At 41.6% G+C, this 22,464-nt stretch overlaps 1 protein-coding gene across 4 annotated transcripts; it reads left to right on the top strand.

Annotated features, from left to right (window-relative positions):
* The first annotated feature begins 677 nt into the window (after window positions 1-677).
* LOC119731220 (prefoldin subunit 1-like) lies at window positions 678-20,890 on the top strand. Of its 4 annotated transcripts, none has more exons than XM_038204303.1 (4): window positions 678-756; window positions 11,665-11,831; window positions 18,334-18,418; window positions 19,892-20,890. In XM_038204303.1, exons 1-4 carry the CDS (start codon window positions 715-717, stop codon window positions 19,979-19,981), a joined length of 384 nt encoding a protein of 127 aa, XP_038060231.1. In that variant the 5' UTR covers window positions 678-714; the 3' UTR covers window positions 19,982-20,890. The 4 variants fall into 4 exon arrangements, with proteins under 4 accessions (XP_038060231.1, XP_038060232.1, XP_038060229.1 ...); XM_038204304.1 differs by lacking the exon at window positions 678-756 and adding an exon at window positions 9,433-9,483; XM_038204301.1 differs by lacking the exon at window positions 678-756 and adding an exon at window positions 10,035-10,132.
* The last annotated feature ends 1,574 nt before the right edge of the window (window positions 20,891-22,464 follow it).

The raw sequence follows: 22,464 nt of genomic DNA, 5'->3' as shown, positions 1-22,464 counted from the left end.
AATTATTCTTGTACTAAAAGAAAGCTTATGAATGGGGCTTTCATAATCATATATAGATTTTGGAAAGTGCTACATGCAGAACTTCACTAAAACAATGGTTCCTACATTTGAACATTTGGGTTTGGTTTTGTTTTTACTTATGAGGCGTCCGACCTATGAGGCGAAATAAATAAATTGTGTGCCTCATATTAAGTCCGACGCCTCAAATTTCGGACTTATGAGGCGTCGGACTTATGAAACGCCCCCCCCCCCCCAAAAAAAGGAGTTCTTAAAAAAAATCAGTTATTTTATATTTATACGGTTCAGACGAATGGCTTTTTGCATTAAAATGTTTCAGAGACTTTCATTCCATGACTGTGTGCTCATGTAGGCCTACATGTATTTGTAAACAAGTTTTACACGGTCATGTGCGCAAGCTTCGATCGCCGGGCCATGGTCTAACTAAAGGCCGGGCCCACGCGTTAATTAATTTATCAATATTGATAATAAGGGCTGACTTTTTGTAACAGCAAATAAGTCCACAACAAAAAGCCGTTACCATTGAGGCGTGCTCATCATTATTTGACTATACTTGGTTGCAGAAAAAAATAATTTCGACCGTTTTAATTTTCCGTACGTATGGTTTCAAACATTGATCTCCATATATACGTATACACAGACGGAGATCAATGGTTTCAAAGTACAGTGCGCCCTCTATACAATTGACGATTCATCATGGCGGGTCCTGGTGGTGGGATCGATCTGGAGCTGAAAAAGGTGATTAAAAACTTAAAATCATTTCCTCCATTTGTGTTGCAACCTGAAGCCACTTCAGCGGTTGTGTACAAGGTCAATGGAGAGTCAAGACAATTTTCTAAGTATTTCCTAACGGAAATGTTTCTCAGTCCTCAATCGAACTCCGGCGTTTGTGTATCGTCCGGGTTAGCCCCATAAATGTGGCCTATTTACTGGACTGCCTCCGTAAACATAGGCCACACATCCACATGTACAAAAATCGTGTCGACGGAGCCAAATTTTGATTTTCACATTTAGGCTTAGTTTGTAGGTTTTTTTTGCTTTAGAAGCATACTCGCCCTCTGTATAGGCTAATCAGAAAGTGCTGCCTTTTTCAGATGTATATTTTTCGTGAAATTTCCAGATTCATTTTTACACGTTTGCGTATCAAAATTTCAACATGAAATTTCACAAAATTAGACATCTGAAAAAGGCAGCACTTTCTGATTAGCCTGTAAAGAGGGTGAGTATGCTTCTAAAGCAAAAAACCCTACAAACTAAGCCTAAATGTGAAAATCAAAATTTGGCTCCGTCGACACGATTTTTGTACATGTGGATGTGTGGCCTATGTTTACGGAGGCAGTCCAGTAAATAGGCCACATTTATGGGGCTACGTCCGGGTCAGTGTGGCCGTCGGTAAGCTGCGCTGACTGGCTGAATTGCCTAAGGTTCAGCGCAGCATACCGACGGCCACACTAGTGGGGCTACATGTATATCGTTCGGTGCCCCAAATTCGCGCTTCCCAGTATTCGCGCAACCAACTAGCTTTCTCGCCTCGTATCTTTTTTTTTCACACAACACGGACTGACGTCAAATCACCGTCGATGATCCATCGTCACATCGCCTTTCTTCTCGATGCAGTTATGCAGAAATCAAAAGCTTTTCCGAGAAGTAATTTGAAAGAAATCAAAGAGAATGTAAATTAGGGCTAGCATATTTCCGTACTGACTTTTCCGAGTAACTTGGACCCAACTTATTGCCTTTTTAACATTCGGACATGGAGTGGCGATAGTGGGGTCCAAGCTAATGGTTATATATGCCGAGCAACACAATTCTGTCATTGACCCAAAAACCCAACATTGCCCAACAAAAACATCAGATTTCACCCTCAAAACGGCCTCCAATTACTAGATACGCCACCTGAGGTACAAGTAGACATCGATAATTAAGATGGTTGTACTGAAGTTTACTTACAATCCGGATGAAAAGTGAAATTTCCTGTTCAATTCCCAGAGCTCCCCTCGCGATCGTGAACACGTTAAATTTCCGACTCGTGTTTGAATTGCGATGTGGTCTTCATGCCCAGCATTCATTCGATGGTTCCCGTATCCCGAGTGCGATTCCGTTACCGAGCGCGCGCGATGCATCAATTTTGATAATGAGCAGACTGGATCACGTTTGTAAACACAAATGCATTTCGAACGATGAAAGGGAGTCGGGAACTAGCTTGAACCGGTTTCCATCCATAAAATCTGCCCTAGTTTTCGGTACCGAGTTTGTTTGTTGGAATGAATATGCCTTAAAATATATTTCTGTCGGAATAAGACCTAATCATAATGTTTAAAGTACCCAAAAAGTAGGCCAATAGTAATACCTATTTTTTGTTTTTATTGAAATGATGTGTATCATGCAACCATGTGTCGAGGCGGCACGATTGGCCACGGTATGGTCGACTGCGTGCAGGCGTGCGCACCTGTATAATTGATTGATTGATCACAGGTGTATTAGAATGAGCAATAAATGCCGGAGAACATTGTTACAGAAGAGTGGTTTTGTTATTTTTTTTATGGAGGGGTCATTTCAAATATATATTCGTCCATGTACTTAAAAATATAGCCACGTCATACTAAAGTTATATTGCAAATGTTTCTATTTTGGGAGAATTTATATATACATTTGTAAAATGTTATGTAATTGGCACACGGTTGATTTTCAGAAAAACAAACATTCTCGGAACTCTTTCCATGCATAGGATTTAAGCTTCTTAGACTTTTGACAAAAGTATGTATATTATAATATTTGTGGATTTTTTTTATTTACCTCAAATTTTCAATTATGATATGATTTTAAATATTTTGCATGCAGTTGTTTTTACCAAAAATCGAAAGAAATTCATTTATTTCACATTAAACAAACGTGTATTTAGTAACAATGTCGGATGGCAAACAAAAGTTAGTTTATCAAACTACAGTAGAGACCAAAGTTATGCACATAAACTTATCCTTTATTCAACAAACATCGATCCACATTGTTTTAAGAAGTAGGACACAATGGAGACTCCATAGAATGACGTTTTCCGTTCGTGTGCGAATTATGGGCACGAAACTTTTGTGGCAGCCAATTTGACTCATCTGCAGACGACGACTTTCTTTTTCATTGCGGACCATGTGGACAAAATTTTGAGCATCGCATAATGCAATCCGACCATTCGTGATTCGAAACGGAGCCTGAGCAAGTGATGGGAATTGTAAATTTACTGCACAGATAAGTTTTACAGAATTTCCTACATTATTACACTTTTCAACAAAAAAAATTCTATAAACTGGAATAAAAGAGTAAGGAGTCAGTCTTAACGGCCGTTTCAAAATTTGCAGAGTCATGACCGTGATGACGCGCAGGTCACAGGTCACGCAAAATCCAACCAATCAGAGCGTGAATTCATTAGAGTATCCCAGCGTCCTGTTTGCAGGGCGGGGGGTACGAGCGAACAAAGATTTTGGAATGACAGGCAACAACCGCGGTGCGCTTTGCCAAAGTTGATGCACGCTCAGTAGATGATTAAAGCTCTTGTCTGGTTCCCTGACCCCATTGGCCTTTTGACTATAATTAAGGAGGCCGGGAAACAGTCTGGTAAATATCAGAGACGCCATGCTTTTTCAAAACCGTCTGAATTCTTTGACGAATTACCATGACTTTTGGATAACTAGACCTCTGAAGGTACCGAATTTAACAATTTTGTGCTATTTAGCAGTCACACTATAGCTGGGTTGATTTTCTGCAAAATAATTTCGATCTTTAATTAATTTTCGCCTCCCCTAGCAACGGGACCCTCCTTGCATATAGCACATGTGGGATGTGTGACGTTAAATACGGAGGTAGTCCAGTATTTCCGTCACATTTATGGGACTACTTCAGCGGTTGTGTACAAAGTCGGTCTCGGTCCCCTTTGGTCTCGATATTTTGGCTGGTCTTGAGTCGAGACCAGCCAAAATATCGACATTTGAGTCGGGCACATATTAAAGCAAAGCATTGTTTGAAATGCACTTGTGTTTACAAACGAAATCCAGTATACTCATTATCATAATCGATGCATCACGCTCGGTAACGGAATCGCACTCGGGATACGGGGACCATTGAAGGAACGCTGGGCACGCCACATCGCATTGTTCAAACATGAGTCGGAAATTTAACGTGTTCACGGTCGCAAGGGGAGCTCTCTGAATTCAAAATAATGGGGCAATTGATTTACATGTATGTATGTATGGGCCAAATGATATGTTTTTCTTTTTCCAATTCAAGATTTTAAAGGGGGGAGGGCTGTTAGACACCGGTGTAAGGACATCTACTGGGGGACACGTGCCCCCCCCCCCACCCCCACCCGACCCCCCCCCCCTCGACTCCTCCCTGCTACCCCCATAGTTACGCCACTATCTAGAGCTACATGTACATGTAGCAAAATGCTGCATAAGCAATGGACACAACATATTTGGGCTGTAAAGGGCAATGTACAGGTCAACGTGCACATGCAGTATGTACATTTGTATGTAAATATGTAAATCAGGTTTCTTCCTGGACATGCTATCTTTAAAAAATCATAACTTAAAAACTTTAAGAGCGGCCATCCCAATTTTTTTTAAGATTGTTGCTGACATCATAAACAAAAATTTGAAAAAAAATTACAAAATTTGAAGCATATTGATTTTCGTAATTCACGGTCAAATGTCATTTCGTTATGCATTTTCTCTGTGCTTCATGCTACGATTTTGGTTTTATTTTATGAAATGGAGGCCATTCAAAGAGCTTTAATATGATGTACAACTTCGCTTTGTAGGCGCTATAATTTTTTAGATACAGGTATTTAAAGTTCGGAGAATATGCTAATTAGTCAAAAGTTCGTTGACCCGTATCTCAAAAACTAATGAGCCAATTTACATAAAAATTCAGTTCTGGGGGTTTCTCATATAAGCCAATCATCACACCAAATATCGTTTCAATCTGTGAAGGTCGGGTCCAAAATCGTGTTGAATTGACACGGAATGACACTAAAACAACAAAGTTTGAAGTTATAAAAAGGGCTGAAAATTACTGACAGTTCCCATTCGCACATGAGTCATCATGACATCATGCGAAGCCAAGAACCTTCAGCAGTCTCTTTCTACTGAAGAGTCGGGAGTATTTCTGAAGACGATCATGGGGAAATCTGGAGGGAGAAAAGAGCGAAAGAAACGCCAAGGAGAGGGGAGAGATGACGATCTTGCAGGGAGTAGCAGGGGAAAGGAGCGTGGCAAGAAGAAGTCGACAGGGAAAAGTAAGGAGAAGAAGATCAGCTCTGCACTTCACAAGGATCAACTGCGGGCAGTAAAGAAAACTGAGCTACGCCAGGCAGTGCAGCAGAGTGCCATCGAAGCTGGGGTGAGGATGGGCAGAACATACAGGGCACTAGCAGAGACGTCTGAAAGCTCGGAGGAGGAGTTCCTGGACAACGCCTGTGTGTTCTTATCATCAGAAGACGGCCAGTGTGTTGACAGCAGCTTTTGAGGAAGAGTACGTAGCAGAAGAGAACGATGGAGAGAAGGATGAGGAGGAGACAGACGGCGAGGAAGAGTAGGACGACCAGGAGGATGAAGATGGAGAGGGGGATGAAGATGAGGAGTGGGAGAATGCTGAGGAGGAGGATGAAAGAGGAGAGGAAGAAGACGAGGATGAGATGGGGAGTGACATCCCGGAACCCCCTCCACGAAGGGAGGTATCAGCACAACGGCATCAACCACCACTGCCCCCAAAGACCAGAAGAGGCAAATAGCTGGATCCAGATTCCAATGACGATCCCGATCCACCATGGGTGCTTCAGCCAGACTTCCCCCCCCCCCCCCCCCCCAGATGAGCATGGTTGGACAAGGAGTCTAGCAGACGTCTTTGTGAGACCGTTCAGGGGGTAAACACCACCAGGGCCTAAGTTTCGGCGAAGTGAATCTCCGGAGTCTCCATCACTTTTTTCAATTCTTCCCTCTTTCATTGCTCCTGTCCATCGTCAAGTGGACAAATCTCACGCTGCAGGAAGCATGGAAGTCAACCACCACCATACAGGAGATTCGGGCGTGGTTTGGCATCCACCTACCAATGGGCCTGAACAAACTGCCCAACTACCATGGCTACTGATCCAAGCACCCTGCCCTCCAAAACATCATGATTGCCAATACGATGTCTCGCAACAGATTTGACACACTCAACACCCACCTCGCCTGTAACGACCCAGACAAAGACCCGGCACTGCTAAGAAGCAAGACAAGGCGGCGCAGCTTCAAGCGCAAGAACCCCCTGTACCCCCTTCAGCCTCTCTGGAACAAAGTCAGACGCCGTTGTATAAACCGCTATCAGGCCCTGCGAGAGCTTGCCGTCGATGAAGCCATGGTGAGGTATCGAGGATACAAAGCTGGCATAAAGACATTTTGTATGCCCCTGGAACCCATCCGGGTCGATTTCAAGAGTCGACAACAGGAACCGTCCTCAACTTCATGGCCCACCCCTGGAGGAAGAAGAAGATGACAGACATCACGACCAAAGTAATGAAACACCACCGAGGCCGCTACCACCATGTCTTCACTGACCGCCTGTATATGTACCTCCATCCCTCTGGCCAGAACCCTGCTAGCCCATCAAATCTACCTGACTGGAGCAGTAAAAAGCAACAGCCGAGGCCTGCCCAAGGATCTCACAGGGAGATTACGCCAGATGAGAAAGTGAAGAGGGGCACTTTCTATTCCAGACAGAGCGGTCAATTAGTTGTGACAGCATGGAAAGACAGCAGGGTCATGATGGTGCTGTCCTCGGCCCATCGAGGATGGCAGGACCCGGAGAACCACAACGTCCAGTGCAAAGTCCCAGATAAGAGTGGCCGGAGGAAGTCGAAAACCATCCCAGCTCCCCCTCAGGCCGTTGACTACATCGCCACCATGGGAGGGGTGGACAGAGGCGATCAGCTCCGTGCCTACTACTTGTGCTCCTGGAAGTCACAGTACTGGTGGAAAAAAAGTGTTGTGATGTACTTCCTGATGGCAGCAACCCATCACTACACGGCAACATCTACCTCAGACACCACTGAGTCTGCCCCTGAGCCATCAGCAGCCCCAAGCCTCCAAAGAAGAAGAAGAAAACCAAGAAATAGATAAGAAAAAGAAAATTTAGAAGAGAAATTTCCAACGAGAAAGAGCAGTTTATAACCGGAAAAGAAAAAGAGAAAAAAAGAAAACCTTTCAGTTCTTTGTATTTTGTTGAAAAGTACAAAAAAGAAAAAGGACAAAAAAAGACAAACACTGTCCTAATTTTTAATTTTTTTTTAAAGGCAATGATGTCAACTTGACATTACAAGCAGATGTTGTGCAAGTCAAGTTTCTGAGCCACCCAAAAACTTAACCAAGATTTGGTGAAACATTGACCATCAACCCACTGGAGGAATTTATATGATTCAGGCAGTGGTGACCAGTAATATTTGAGGCTTTTGCAGGGTTCAGGTTACATGGCACTTTAACACTATGAAAAAAATTGGAGGATTTTGCAGGATTCAGGTCATGTGTGGGAAATTGGGGGTAGGGAAATGAGGTGTACATGCGATCATGTGTCGCGGCGACGCGACATGGCCAACTGCGTGCAGGTGCGCCTATATAATTAATTGATGAATACCGCAGGTGTATAGGATGAGCAACAAATGCCGGAGAACGTTGTTTCACAAGGGTGGTTTTGTTAGGTTTTGGCTGGAAGGGTTATTGCAAAAACAATGTACTTAAAAATATAGCCACGGCATATACTAAAAGTTATAATAAATTACCGAGAATGGGTCATTAGGGAGACTTTCCCATAGACTTGTGCACAAAATTTGTCAAACTTAAATGTGCCCTAACTTAATATTCCCTTGCCCTTTTCCCACGAATTTCAGTATTTTTACTATTAGACCACGAGCAACAAATATAACCTTGCGACAGTAATATTTTGCCTCTAAAGGGGGGCTGTGCCATTAGGGAGACAGTTATGTGTCTCCCTAATGACCGGTGTCTCCCTATTATAAAAAAAAAACGATAAGGTTAAAGGTGTCTCCCTAACATTTGCCTAATGGTACATTTAGTAATATATTGCTTTTAGTGCTATTTTAAGAGAATCTTTTAAATTAGTAAAATGTTATGTAGTACTTAAGCACATGGTTGATTTTCAGCAAATTTTTTTTCTCGGAAAAAGATGTCAGATTTTAATAGTTATGACCAAAAAAATCCAAAATAATATAAGAAACGTGTCTTTTTGGTTGCATCGTAAGATTTACACCCCTAGAAACTGCAAAGTATTAGCTATGACATGTTAACTATAATACTGACAAGAGTGGGAGACCAACAAAGACACTGTACGGTCATATTTTCAACTTCTGCAGGCCCGGAAGCATCTGCCTGCATTACTTTAGTAATTACATGAAGTTGTAAAAAGCTGATTTTTTTCATTTTTTGCCTGATTTCCTGGTAAAACCTTCGCATTCCACGTATTTTCGGCTGCTGGTTAAAGTTTGTGCATCAAAGGATACGATCCGAGTGAAAGTACGTCATTATTAGGATGCATGCGTTGCAAAATATAAACATGAGTGCGTAGAAATAGGAGCGCGTAGCTTTAGGAGGGCTGACGATACTGTAACGTTACTTGCGGACCCTGAGAATGTCAGACAACTCGACCGTTGAGACAACTCGACTCGAGACAGCTCAACCGTTGAGACAACTCGACCATTGAGACAACTCAACCCCTTTCCCTTAAATTGTTCCGGACAACTGGTCATTTTGAAAAAGAACAAAATATTCTGATAAACTTGAAGTACCGTACATTGTAAAAGTAAGATCTTAAGAGACCCTAAAAAACCAGCCTCCACAAAACGGTCCTTTTTCCCTTAAAATCCCAACCCAGATTCCACTTACATACATGTACTTCATAACCATGCAGCAGTCATTTCACGAAGTTAATGACCGACTTGAAACAGGTAAAACAAAAAATGTGAAAAATGTTGATGATTTCGGTGGCTTGTTCATAAAAAAACGTCCACTTCCTCGGCTTTCGTCCATTTTGTGTGGTTAATTATGCAAATGCAATGCCTCATGATGACAATCAAAAAATACGTGCGGGGGATGTATGTGGGTACCATACCCACTTTCAGGCACCGATAGTGGGTTGACTTTTCATCTAGTGCACTGACCTGGAAAGACAATGATTGTTTCGCACATTACACGTTTCATGCACAAGGCACTCACAGTCCCTTTCCACGACATGGCACCAGACGTAAATTGCGCCAAAAGCCCATACTGTCATACGGCACGGTGCACTTAAATACCGGTATCACTTCACAAAACAGTTGTACTTGTTGATTCAGCGCGACTTGTTTTTCTTTGAAAGTGACGTGACACACGCGCTCGATCGATCAATAAAATGGTTGGCACAACTGGGCAGACACATGAATTGTGAGTGGTAAGTTTATCAGACTATTTTGTTCTTTTTTTCCTTCAAAATTACCGGTTTTTTTTGAACAATTTAAGGGGTCTTATGGAATGTCATGAATGTGTGGATCTGTCCAGGGTAACTGTCTTTCTCATTTGTATTCTGGGGGCCTTTTGTCTTCGCGAGGGTTTGCACAAAATGCATACCAGCAGGGTTGTAGCTACGCTGGCCAGCGCTTGCCGGCGCTAGTCAGCATTCCAAATCACCGGCCGGCACTCGGGGTGAAAATGAAGCTTGCCGGCCGGCATAAATTTTGCTGCATTACATGGTGATTTTGGAGTTTTGACACAGAACACATTTTTTTTGTAATAAAAAATCGTCATTTTTCTACTTACATGCGCAATTTTTGAAAAGAAAATCCAAGTTCCCTTCACAATTCACTATCGCGGTGATGAAAACCATAATGCGCTGCTTGCAATGCTGCTGTACTGGTTCCCGCCGCACCGCGCCGCGCACTACATTTAAAGGCGTGATGGAAAGGCAGCAACCAGTCTATGCATTTGACAACATAGTGTATAAATTAAACACTGCAGTACAGGTCGTACAAATGGTCGTAAACATCGATGGAGAAAGAAGAATTCTGCAAGTGTATTCACAGAACTTTACCTCCCTTTTCTGTGTTTGTATTTTTCATTTTTCTTGAATTTATTTCGAGGTTGTTCTGGTCGTACACGAGGCGATACAGTGCAGCGTGTTTCGCGAAATTTCATGCCGCAGCATGTGGTTTTTCGCCCGCTAGATACACAGTGCTTTCTCGCTGCTCACGCCCCTTGTCTACTGTGCTTTCCACGCGATATACAGACAGTAAGGCCAGTTTCCCGTCGTAACTAGCGTTGTGCATAGTGGTGTGCAAGACATGAATTCTCCGTTATTTTTAAAGAATAATCGACATTAAATATTGTTTACGTTAATTGAGGCAAATTTTTATCACTTTTTGTGACCATTTTTGTGTAGCTTCGTAGCACAAATAGAAATAGTTCGGGCCCAAATCATGCGCAAATTACCCCATTCAATCAGCACAAACAAATGTGCAAATACAAAATTCTGACCTACCGGCCCTATTTTTGAAAGGAATGTAATCGGAAGCAGAACTTTATTGGGGGGGGGTATGGGCCTAGTTCTGGTAATTTAAAAAAATGAACGGTAAACAAATTATATGTTTCTTTAATTTCTTGCATTTAACATCAGGAACTTTAATAGAATCTCATAATGTCCTAATAATAGAATCTCATAATGGGCCAACCGAGTACATATACATGTACATGTACAATTACTCGGTTGGCCTGTGAGCCCGAAACAACCGGCACTAAAAACTTTCTAGCTACAACCCTGCATACCGTGTACCAGTCATCAAAGTATGCCTATTAGATGGAGCGCTAGTACAGAGGATACCAAAGTTCCAGCGCTCCACTCAGTAGAGCTACAGCCTTTTAATTAACTAGAAGTAGCCGAGTTCCGCATGCGCAAAATGGTAGGAGTCCCACCAGTGGGTACCTTACTACCTGACTTACATGGCAGGATGACTGTAAGACCATGTTAAAATTCTGCTAAAAATATCCACTTCAAAAATCTGCCAAATCGCCCAGTATATATTGCTGTTCCATTGTGCAAGGGTTTGTTTCAGAGATCTTTCAATCTGGGTTGGGATGATAGAGGGAAAATGGACCAGGTTTGTAATACACTGGGGATATACTTGACTAAATGTGAGCCACACAGTGATGCATGCTAAATGTCATTGACGTCAGGAGTTTTTTTTTTACAATTTAATGTGGTTTTCCTGATTGTTAATAGGCCATAATCCAAGCTAGCATTAGACTGCCTGTGTATCAACTTGACTGTTCTGCAACCTTTGGTTCGGAAGCATGCTTTCTTGGCCTGTTCGTCACTATTACATGTAGATGGAAGTAAAGAAGTTTGGCATGATTCCTGGATAGATATGACAAAATTTCCCTCTTGAAATTCAATTTGTAGGAATTCTCAAACAACTTGGGATTATGGTGCTTGTAAACTTTGTTGATGAAGGGCAAAACCCGGTGTAAATCACATGTAATCTCCCCAATGCAAAATCCATCATCAGCCGGGAACAATGCAAATCAACCTTACTGAGCCAGATCAGGATTAATAGCCGTAATTCTTTTTCCTGTACAACAGGCTTTTCAGGAGCTGCAGATTAAGATGATTGATACTTCCCAGCAACTGAAGATTGCTGATGTCCAGATCGAGCAGCTGAGACGGCAACAGCACCATGCCCGTTTGACAGACAGTGAACTTTCGCAACTACCTCCTAGCACAAGGGTCTACGAAGGCGTTGGTCGAATGTGAGTAGAAACATTGTGATTGCAATTTCTACATGTATAGGCCTATTAATTCAATAATCACATCGACAACTTTTTTTGCCAGTAAATTCACTGAATCCACCACACCCAATGGCACACAGTCTTAGGACTTCCAACTTTGAAGGGGCATCAAGGCTCTTAAGTTAGTGGCTCACATCCCAGGGGATTTTGAATGATCTTGGAGGGGTAGGATCAACTCTTCACGTAACTCTGTTGGCATTTCATTTTGCCTGGAGTCTTTGTGAATCCTCCCATTATCCACAGTCTCTGTGTAGTGTGTAGGAATGTAACAATTCATTCAAAAACTTTCAAGGGGTTTTAGACTATGGATGTGACGTTTACACGTGTAAACGTTTAAACGAAAAAAAATCAAATCCGTTTAGAAATTTTCACAAATATTTAAACGGAACTCAAATTTTGAAAATGGGACCTTGTATTTTGCGCAATCTACCCTCCAGTTTTATTTACAAAGAAATTAAATTGTATCAGCGCACTGTTATCTTCACTGCTCCACAGAGAGCCGCACAACGCCCCATAAAGACCTCCCTGTGCTCACAGACGTGCGGCACATAGTGCAGCGCTGGAAGAAAACAAGCATAGCAGTCGGCATCACGGCTGAACGCACTTGATACATCACAGCCCGCCGTGCACGTGGCACGCCGGCGATAATTTCTCTGAGCTCAAAATTCTTGGGCACGATCTTCAGTTTGTAACAAGATTGGAATGCTTCCAGGTATTGCTACATGTATCTGTTGACTGACACGCTAAGAACTTTCTCAGACTACAAGGGAACCAATCTCTTAAGCGACATGCATGAGCATGAGATGATGAGAATGTTTTCATTCTTTTGGCGCTAAATGTGTTGATCGATTCTGATAAATTTATTATTTTGTTTATAAGTGTTCACATTCGCCAAAGAAATTCTCACTGGCTAGCAGCTTGTTAGCATGAATGTCCCAGAAGTAACTCCACCTGGGGCTGCTTATCAACAAAGATATACAATGTATAAGTGTTGAAGGTCGCCTGTCAATCACTGTCTCGAAATTTCTTTCCAGACAATAGTATATTTTTTTATGAGACACTTTTCTATTTCCCGGCTGGAATAGGGGCACATTTAATACAGCACTAGCATTTAATGCTTAATGTCAAAATATATTCCAAGTACATTTACACAAAATATTGTAGGCCATACATTTTCTGTAACCCTAACTCCTGGGGCTCTTTTACTTTACTAAGTATCCTGAATCCGCCAAAATCCACCAATTTTGTCATGCAAAAAATGCTGGTATCCTGAGTCCATCAAAATCCCCCAGTGTAGATACTGGAGGTATCCTGAATCCGCCAAAGTCCACCAGCAAGAGTCTTGATGGATTCTGGCGGATTCATACGGTGGCCCACAACTGTCACGGCAAAATCAAAAGCGCCACGGCAAGCGCAAAAGCGCCGCGGCAAGCGCAACAGCGCCGCGGCAAGCGCAACAGCGCCACGGCAAGCGCAAAAGCGCCACGGCAAGCGCAAAAGCGCCACGGCAAGCGCAAAAGCGCCGCGGCAAAAGTAAAAAGTGCCGCGGCAAAAGAAAAAGCGCCACAGCAAAAGAAAAAGCGCCGCAGCAAAAGAATAAAAAAGAGAAAAAAAGAAAAGAAAAAGATGCGCGAAGTCATAGTGGTGTAAATTGAATGAGTTGGGGGGGGGGCAAAATGTCCCTGCCCCCGTCTAAAACTGAGAAATCGAGAATTTGTTCAGAAATACAAGAATTTTTTGGGAAAAAGATGTTTTGCCCCCTCTAGAAAAAATCCTGGCGACGCCCATGAGTTCACCGGTGTGTATACCAGTGTAGGCACACAATTGAGCTGCCCAGAGTTTGGATATATAGAATAAGAAAGAAAGAAATTAACTTAGAACCTAGAACTCATTGGCCCACCCACCCCCGGCTCAAGAAACCAAGAAGCTGAACAAGACCTCATGATGCTTAGCGATAGCGATGATGAGTTGCCCTGTGGACAGTCTTCCACATCATCGCAGAATCAGCCTGCAGGGCAGAAAGAGGGCTTGTTTCCGGCATCAAATAGTTCCGTATTCACTCGAAACAAAGCAAACGGCTCTTTTCAGAGCCACCAAATTTTCATAGAAGAGCTTAGAACTGTGCATCTGAACGATAACACTTCTCCTTTGTTTGATGTCTCTCCCTTACCCCCCACCCCCTTTTTTAAGTTAATTTATTTCTTTCTTATTCTATATCCAAAGTCTTCGCCTGTGTTACGTTCCTTACATGAAATCCACGACCTAACCTCCTCTGTCGAAAGCGTTGCAACTGTCTAATAGAACGATCCATTTCTCGATTTGTTAGTTATCTCATAGAGCAAGGTCAGTCGTGTTTATTGGGAAGGGGCGTAATCATACATGCCGCCACTACATCTAAAATTAAAAGAAAAGGAGTATGGCCGCCACCATGAATTGAGAAGTGATTTTATGGCTGAGAAAATAGCAAGGAAAACCGGTCAGTGCAAGCATGGTACAAGCAACGTTCAGAGAATAGTTTTGAAATTCCCGCTCTCTGGGAATTTCTAACCTAATGGGCCCGCGGGCGAGTTACGTGTTGACAAGCCTTACCCACCCACTGCCGCAGCCCTGCAGGAGAGCCTTAATCGACTTCCTAGATGTGTATGATATACTGAAAAAGAAAAAAAACTTAACTCATACACTCTGGGCAGCTCACTTGCGTGCCTACACTGGTATACACACCTGTGAAAAAAGGCTCAAATTAACGGAACTCTTCTCTGCATGCTAGTCGGAAGGGAAAATATGTCTTCAAAAATGCATCAGCTCACAGAGCCTCCCGTCCTCGTAATTGTTTGCATCCCACGAAATGTAAAGAAATGAGGAACGGCCCTGATGGTGCTGATATAGCGAGTCCTACTTTCCCTCTCCTTTATAAACTCTGAATCACGGCAGGAACTCTCTTGGAATAATCTTGGAATCCTACAACAAATTAATATCGCCGATTTATCAGTCCCTGAACATTGCTTCACTGACCGGTTTTCCTTGCTATTTTCTCAGCCATAAAATCACTTTCTGTGCGTAATAAGAATTCCTGGTGGCGGCCATTCTCCTTCCCATTTTATTTTTTGATGTAGTAGCGGCATGTATGATTACGCCCCTTCCCAATAAACCCGTGGCGCTTTTGCTTTCGCCGTGGCGCTTTTGCGCTTGCCGTGGCGCTTTTGCGCTTGCCGCGGCGCTTTTTGTTTTGCCATGGCGCTTTTTGTTTTGCCGCGGCGCTTTTTGTTTTGCCGTGGCGCTTTTTCTTTTGCCGCGGCGCTTTTTCTTTTGCCGCGGCGCTTTTTCTTTTGCCGTGGCGCTTTTTCTTTTGCCGCGGCGCTTTTTCTTTTGCCGTTGCGCTTTTGCGCTTGCCGTGGCGCTGTTGCGCTTGCCGCGGCACTTTTGCTTTTGCCGTGACAGTTGTGGGCCACCGTAGATTCAGGATACCATGGTGGCATAAACAAAAATACAGCATGTTTTTTCCATAGAGTCTTCAAAATCCATCACCTAAATTTGTGGTGGAGTTTGACGGATTCAGGATACCATGCTCGCATGAAAATTGTGATGTGTGTTGTTGCATAGGATCCATCAAAATGCACCAATGCATGGTGACCCCAGCATAGAGTACCAAAGTGAATACATCTCGTGCACAAAATTTGTGTGAAAAACATTAGCGCGTGTTTCAGCCCGTAAACCATAGATAAAATGAAAAGACTACCGGTAGATCGGCAGCGCGTCCACACGCGCCCATTCACTGTGTGATAAATCTCCGCCATTTTGGTTGTCTCTAGTAGGCGCGTAACAAATTAACGCAAAGTAATGGAGCTAAATGTATCTTTCCTCCAGCACGTGACCTAGCTCAATGCGCGCGAAGCTAGAAATGCGCACCGAGTATTTACGCGATGCGCACACATAATTATTAGCGATGCACATGGTGCTCTTTGCGCCTAAACAGCGTTGCGTTCGTCACGTTTTCGCGCATTATTTGTATCTTTCCTCCAGCACGTGACCCTCCATGCAAGTCCACCCAGTACATGTGTGTACATGTTTGTACAGTATGTGACAGACTTGGCAGGGCTAGTGCCAGCAGTATTTACTTGACCACAAACATTACAAAAGAGTTAAACTTTTGAGATCCTGAATCCATCAAGTCCCCCAACAGCTCAAAATAGAGGTATCCTGAATCCATCAAAATCCGCCAGTTCCGCTAGGCTTACAATCCTGAATTCATCAAAATCCCCCAGTTTGTGCAATATGAAGGTATCTTGAATCCGCCGAAATCCCCCGAAACAGGGGGGTGGATTTTGATGGATTCAGGTTCGTTAGGTTTAAATAAACGAAGTCACGAAGAATACAATCGTCATCCCCTTATTTTTCCGGCCTCAAAACGATTTCAAAAACCCTAGCTTGTTAAAGTTTGCACGCTCAGTTAATTCTTCTGTATATTCCAGGGGAAAATTTAATATGAATTATGCTCGGTTTTTCTTATTATGAATATGAATGAATATGATCAAGATTAATTACAGCCTTTAATGTCAAAATATATTCCGAAATATTATATTCTAGAGTAGAACAGTACACAAAATAATGTAGGCCATGCGGTATTTTTAAAAAATAAACGAAGAATAAAATCGCCATCCCTTTTATTGTCCCAACCTCAAAGAGAGAGACACCAAATAAATGGGGGTTATTTTAATACGATTAAATATGTCTGGTACTCTCGAATTTTTTTTAAGTAAAATGATTTCAAACACCCTCTAGAGCCAATTAAATTCTGAACTCTCAGTTAATTATTCTGTAGATTCCATATGGTGCAATAGTCCGAGTAACTTGGACTTAACTTATCGCCTTTAACATTCGGACGTGGTCTGGCGATAGTAGGGTCCAAGCTAATCCTTATATGCCGAGCAACACAATTCTATCATTGACCAAAAAAAACAACATTGCCCAACGAAAACATTAGATTTAACCCTCAAAACGGCCTCCAAATTACTAGATACGCCACCTGAGGTACAAGTAGACATCGATAATTAAGATGGTTATACTGAAGTTTACTTACGATCCGGATGAAAAGTGAAATTTCCCGTTAAGGTTGGTGATGCTGATTGTTAGTGACGCACATGTATACACATGTACATGTATAACACATGGACATGTATAGGCCTATAAACATGCTCGACTAGAAACATACTTTGGAAGGTTCAGCCTTTGTGAAATGGCTTAACGTTTAACGGTTCTCAAGATATTTGCTAAATGTTTACAAAATTAAATGCAAAGTCACTTCCTTATACTGTACCTCAAAATGTGTGTGTATAAGGTGACAGGTTTTAACAGTTCTGTACACTGGCCTCATATTGGTATAATTGACAGTCTGTGGTAATTTTGTACCATACCTTGACTGACATTGATAGATGTGGTGGGTCAGCACTGGTGAGTGCCTGTCAATAATGAACCAATAAGGCACAAACGGTTCACTCATGCATTCCAGCCAAACAAAGGCATTGCCTTTGAAAATGGCTGCTACACAAGCTGTAGCAGTACTTATTAATGGTCACCCTACATGTATCTATCAAACCCCTTCAACAGGCTGTGACAGTTATAATACGGTGTGATCCATAGGGGACCAGCCTGTACTATGGGAGAGGAAGTGGATAGATTTGTTGATGGTTTGTGACAGATATATCCATAGCAGGGTGAAGAGGCATGCCGGGTCCCATTCATTGTGCATATAATATGCACAGTTGAGACCAAGGCTTTTGTCCCTAAAAGCAAACAGTGTCATCTTTTTAGGCATGCAACTTTTCCTCGGATCTGCTGTTGTCCTCATTTTTTACTTCCCATGAATGCCATTACAAATTGAAAAACACTGTACAAAGTCTTGTGTGGTTTGGAATTTCCTCACTTTTTTCTAAATTCCCAGTTGCATGCCTGCATCTTTGTTGGCATTATTTGGCAAACATCATATTAAAAGTATTGTGAAATTGTTCAAAAGAAGTACAAATGTAACTTACCAATGGAGGGTTTGCGATGATGCAATTTGATCAGTTTTTAGGAACAACCCCTGTCCTAGGTTGTTCATATTACATGTAATAGGGGCCTGTGTTGCTAGCTCAAACAGACAGGATTCTTTGTCAACACTTTTAATTATTTCTATATTTTAGAAGCTCCTAAAATCCTTAAGTCGAACATTTACCATTTAAACTGTACTAGAGAAATCCATCCATTTTCTTCTTTTAATTTTTTTTTTATTTTGATCAAGATTGGATTATTTTTCCCTTTTCAAAACTTGAAGCGTCAAATTGATATCAAGCTTTCGTGTTCAATTTATAACTACATGGGCAATCATCAACATCATGGATTTCAGCAGTTTTGGCTAACTTATTTTTCAAGACTCTGCATTTATCCATTTTCAGTTTTATTTATTTCGTTAATTCTTATTTGGCAGGTTCCTTCTGCAAGATATTGCCAAAGTAAAGGAAACATTAGAAGGCAGGGTCAAGGCAGCCGACGATAAAATCAAGAAGCTACAGGTACTCAGAAGATTCTAGTTTTTCTCTTGAATTTCCTTCCTAAACTCATTTTATACATCCCTGCCAAAAAGAGATTTGTTTTTTGTTTGTGTTTTTTTGGGTGGGTTCCTTTTAATTTGTGATGTTTATTTTGTTCTTCTTTAGTAGTGTTCTGTGGTTATATTATCTTGACAATTCTTCTCCACTGCTTTTCTTTCAAATGGAACAATGCATGAACTTCAAAATTGGTATGAACATCAATCTTGATTCAGAGGTGTGCATACAAGTGTGACGTCATGATGATGTCATCAGCTGTCAAATTACAAGTGATTTTAGTTTAAAAAGGGACCGTTTTTGTTTCAATCATAACTCATAAACAAAACGATGAATTTCACACTTTGTGATCTGATAGACCATGCCTTGATGAACTTTCTTTGTCACATGTATACATGAAGTTGCTTGACCTTTACTTCCGGAGTTAGAGGAACGTCAAAGCTTGGTGGATTCAAAATACCTTAATAAGTGTCGATATTAAAGCAAGCTATAATGAAACTCTGCACAAACATGAATCCTTTTCCAAAGATGTGAGGTAAATTCTGATGTCATCTTGACGTCATCACACATCAAATTACAAGCAATTTAAGGTCAAAATTTAACAAAATACTTTAAAACTATACATGTATCTCTTTAACTGAATTAATTACCCGTGTTCATTTATTGCGATGTGGTAGACATTGCTTTGGGCAACATTTTGATTCCCGTGCACAGAACCACTTGACCTTTAATTCCGGGGTTATCGGAAGTGCAATGATATGTGAATTATGTAACTTGAAAACGAAAGCATTTTACTATAGTAATAGTAATTCAGAAAATGTTCAGTGAGATATGGTGAGCTCAAAAAGTCATGGTGTGCCATCGTCCCAAAAACTTAAAAACCAATCTTAACAATTTTACTAAAGTGCCTGTATACATTCTTTGAACAATAAAATATTACTTTGAAAGTTCATAATGATGACATCATCATACCGGAAGTTGTTGCAGGGAGACTTTGGAAATGATCAATTATTTTGCATTTTTACATTTAAATCCATCATTCGATACCTATTCGGGATCATTGTTGCCAAAATAATAATGTCTATTGACGATGGGCACACTTATGCTGTGACGTCATCAAACCAAAAGTTAGGAATCATTGCACGTACACATGCACGTTCACATGTACGTTCGTGTTAAATTTATATTTAACATATAAAACATATAACCGGGGTTTGCCCCGGTGTTTCTGGCAGTGGCAGTAATGTGCGCCGCAGCACCTTGTAAACCATTATAAGGTGCTACATAATGGGTCTCATATCTCTCATAAACTTTAGTTACCTTTCTTTAATAATTGACATAATTTCCAGCGCCTTGAGTACCTAATTGTTGCTATATAAGACTCCGTTATTATTATTATTATTATTATTTAACACTGACTCCATTTGTTTCTTCTCTCAGAACAACAAGGCGTACCTGGAGCGAACCCTCAAGGATAGCGAGAGTAACCTGAGGGAGATGGTAGCACAAAAACAGGCCGCCAAGTCATGATGACATGTACATGTAGCTGCTACTGAAGCCAAATGTCATGGAGCTACTATAAAGTAAACAATTATTGCTCAGCAACTTTATGTCCCCTGCAGAAATGGCTAAGAGCCACTCACAGGCAACAAACAGAGATAACCTACACTTACCTTTACTGAGTAGCGTCATCAAATTGGCTTCAGGTGACTGCTTTGTAAAACTAAAAACAAAATAACTTGTGTTGATGTTAGAGGTAGAATCATAGGTCTGAGAATGTGCCTAGCCTCAAGTCAGACTGTCCCTTGTACTGTGTGTCTTTACTGCATAGGCTCTTTGTGTCAGAAGAGTGGATGGCGTAGTCTAGCCTATCTACGACAGCTACATTGTAGTGTTGCAGACCCCCGAGTGCCTGCTCACACTGGTCCATGCATGTAAAAGGATACACAACCAATTTCTCATTTGAATGTTCACAAACCTGTCTGGTCTGTGCAGAGGAAAGTAGATTGTCTTTGCAGAGGAAAAGAGTGTCTCTGCAGAGAAAGTGTCCTTCATATCTCTTTCATATCTCTCACTCTCTCTCACCATTTGAGAGATACTTGTGCAGAGTGTATATTGTACGTATGCTTTATTCACGTCATCATTAGGTCTTCTGCTCATTGGATAAAAATATTTTTCCTCAAGCTCATGACTTGATCAAAATCACACATTTACCTTGTGGAGAATGAAAAATGAAATGTTAAGGACTTAAAATATGATTTGTTAGCTCTTTGTATACTTGGTATACTTTGTACAAGATTTGTGTATGTGCATGTAATTATATTGTGTTAGCAAAAGCCTGTAAAACGTGTATGAATTGCTTTCTGTTTTGCATCCTGTGAATACATGTGCTTGAAAATAAAGTTTGAATGCGCATTCTATGAAATCCTTGTTTTATGATATTGCATAGTCTGGTGTCAAATCCCTCAATAGTGACCTCGTAATCATTATAATTTCCTTATTCCACCATTGCATTTTCATTTGGTGGAAATTTACCAACTAACTGGAAGCTTTGTAACTATTTGAATTGGCTAGTCTTATGGTTACCTGGCGGTGGCCCTGGATACCAGGAACAAATAAGTGACGTCACATAAACAGTGATTAGGACATGCAACAGCCGTCGAGTCGAAAACGGACTGTGTATACAGAACGTACGTACTACTGACCCAGCGGATGTTAGATATCTCACCTCCGGGATCATTATAAGGATAATTTCAGTTTGTATGTTGTCTAGCAGCGGCTGCCGCATAATCCTTAGCAACAACTCTTCAGAACCTGAACTTTAAAATTTGACACAAATCTACACGAGCTAATAGTCTAACAGAATATTTCAATAAAGGCGCTTGGTTGGCTATAATCCTAAACCTGCCTTGTAGTTTGTCAGGGAAACAAAACAAAAGGTCCTTAGCAAAGGACCCATGACATGAGTAAGCAACTTACCACGTATGCTTCTCCGAAGTTTAAAGATTGTTTTCTTAATTGTTTTCCTCTGTTCTGTATTTTGGTTCCGATTTCAACTTGTGGTACGCTTTGATGGGGGGGGGGGGGCAAAAAAATTATTAAATGGTCACCCAAAAATAGGGGTCCAAGAATTATGAAATGGGGTGCAGTTCAGGGCCGCCCCGAATTTTTTTGGATTCTAGATGTTCTGTGGTGCAATCTGAGACAATAATTTTCCGACCACTTTAACCAAATTATTTTGGATCTCCAGATCCGCCCTTGGATATAAACTGAGGCCACCAGTAGAACATTCGCTCCATTTAAGTATATATAATATTTTGGGCATATATAGAATTTAGGGCAAAACAAGAAACACTCCTTGCACCCACATGGGATGGATTTATTACGATGTTCCACAAAACCCTATACAGCCACCAAGATTGAACTTCAGCGTCGACAGGATCATGGACTTTCGTACGTACGGTAACTTTCGCATCTTGCCTCAGACCTCGAGTGCGCCAGCAACTCTGAATCAATGTCAAACTGAGGGCCAAGAGCAGTAAAGGTGACCTCTCCTTCCCCAGGGATTAAAGTAGTTGCGACTTAAAGGCCACACAAATAACATAAAATCAGGATATTGTCGGTGTAGTGCCAGAATATCAAACATCTCTGTTCCTGGGTGAAGATATCCCTTCCACGAGAGAGGTTTTTGGTCTCTTTATCACCTACATTCATGAGATGTTTCAGCACCCCACCCCTCCATGCGCCCCAGAACCTTGAAGCCCAGCAGGCACTAGTTTTTGTCATCAGCTGGTGAGGAGGGCTGTGCAGTGACTTGCCAGGTCCTCTAAATTAACATTAAATACTGTTTTAGAGGTGAAAGAGACGGCCAACAAGTTCTGTAGAACTCAATCCCTCAAGTAAGCAAGGGCGGATCCAGAACACAATTTTTGGGGGGGCCAAAAAAAAATTGTGTCTCCCAAAAAGTGGGTCAAAAAATTACGGCGTGGAGTTCGAGGCCCACTTAAGGGCCC

The sequence above is a fragment of the Patiria miniata genome, unplaced genomic scaffold (assembly GCF_015706575.1).
Source record: "Patiria miniata isolate m_02_andy unplaced genomic scaffold, ASM1570657v1 HiC_scaffold_23, whole genome shotgun sequence".
Lineage (NCBI taxonomy): Eukaryota > Metazoa > Echinodermata > Asteroidea > Valvatida > Asterinidae > Patiria > Patiria miniata.
Note: the sequence above shows the minus strand (reverse complement) of the source record. Positions and strands in the feature narration are given on the sequence as shown.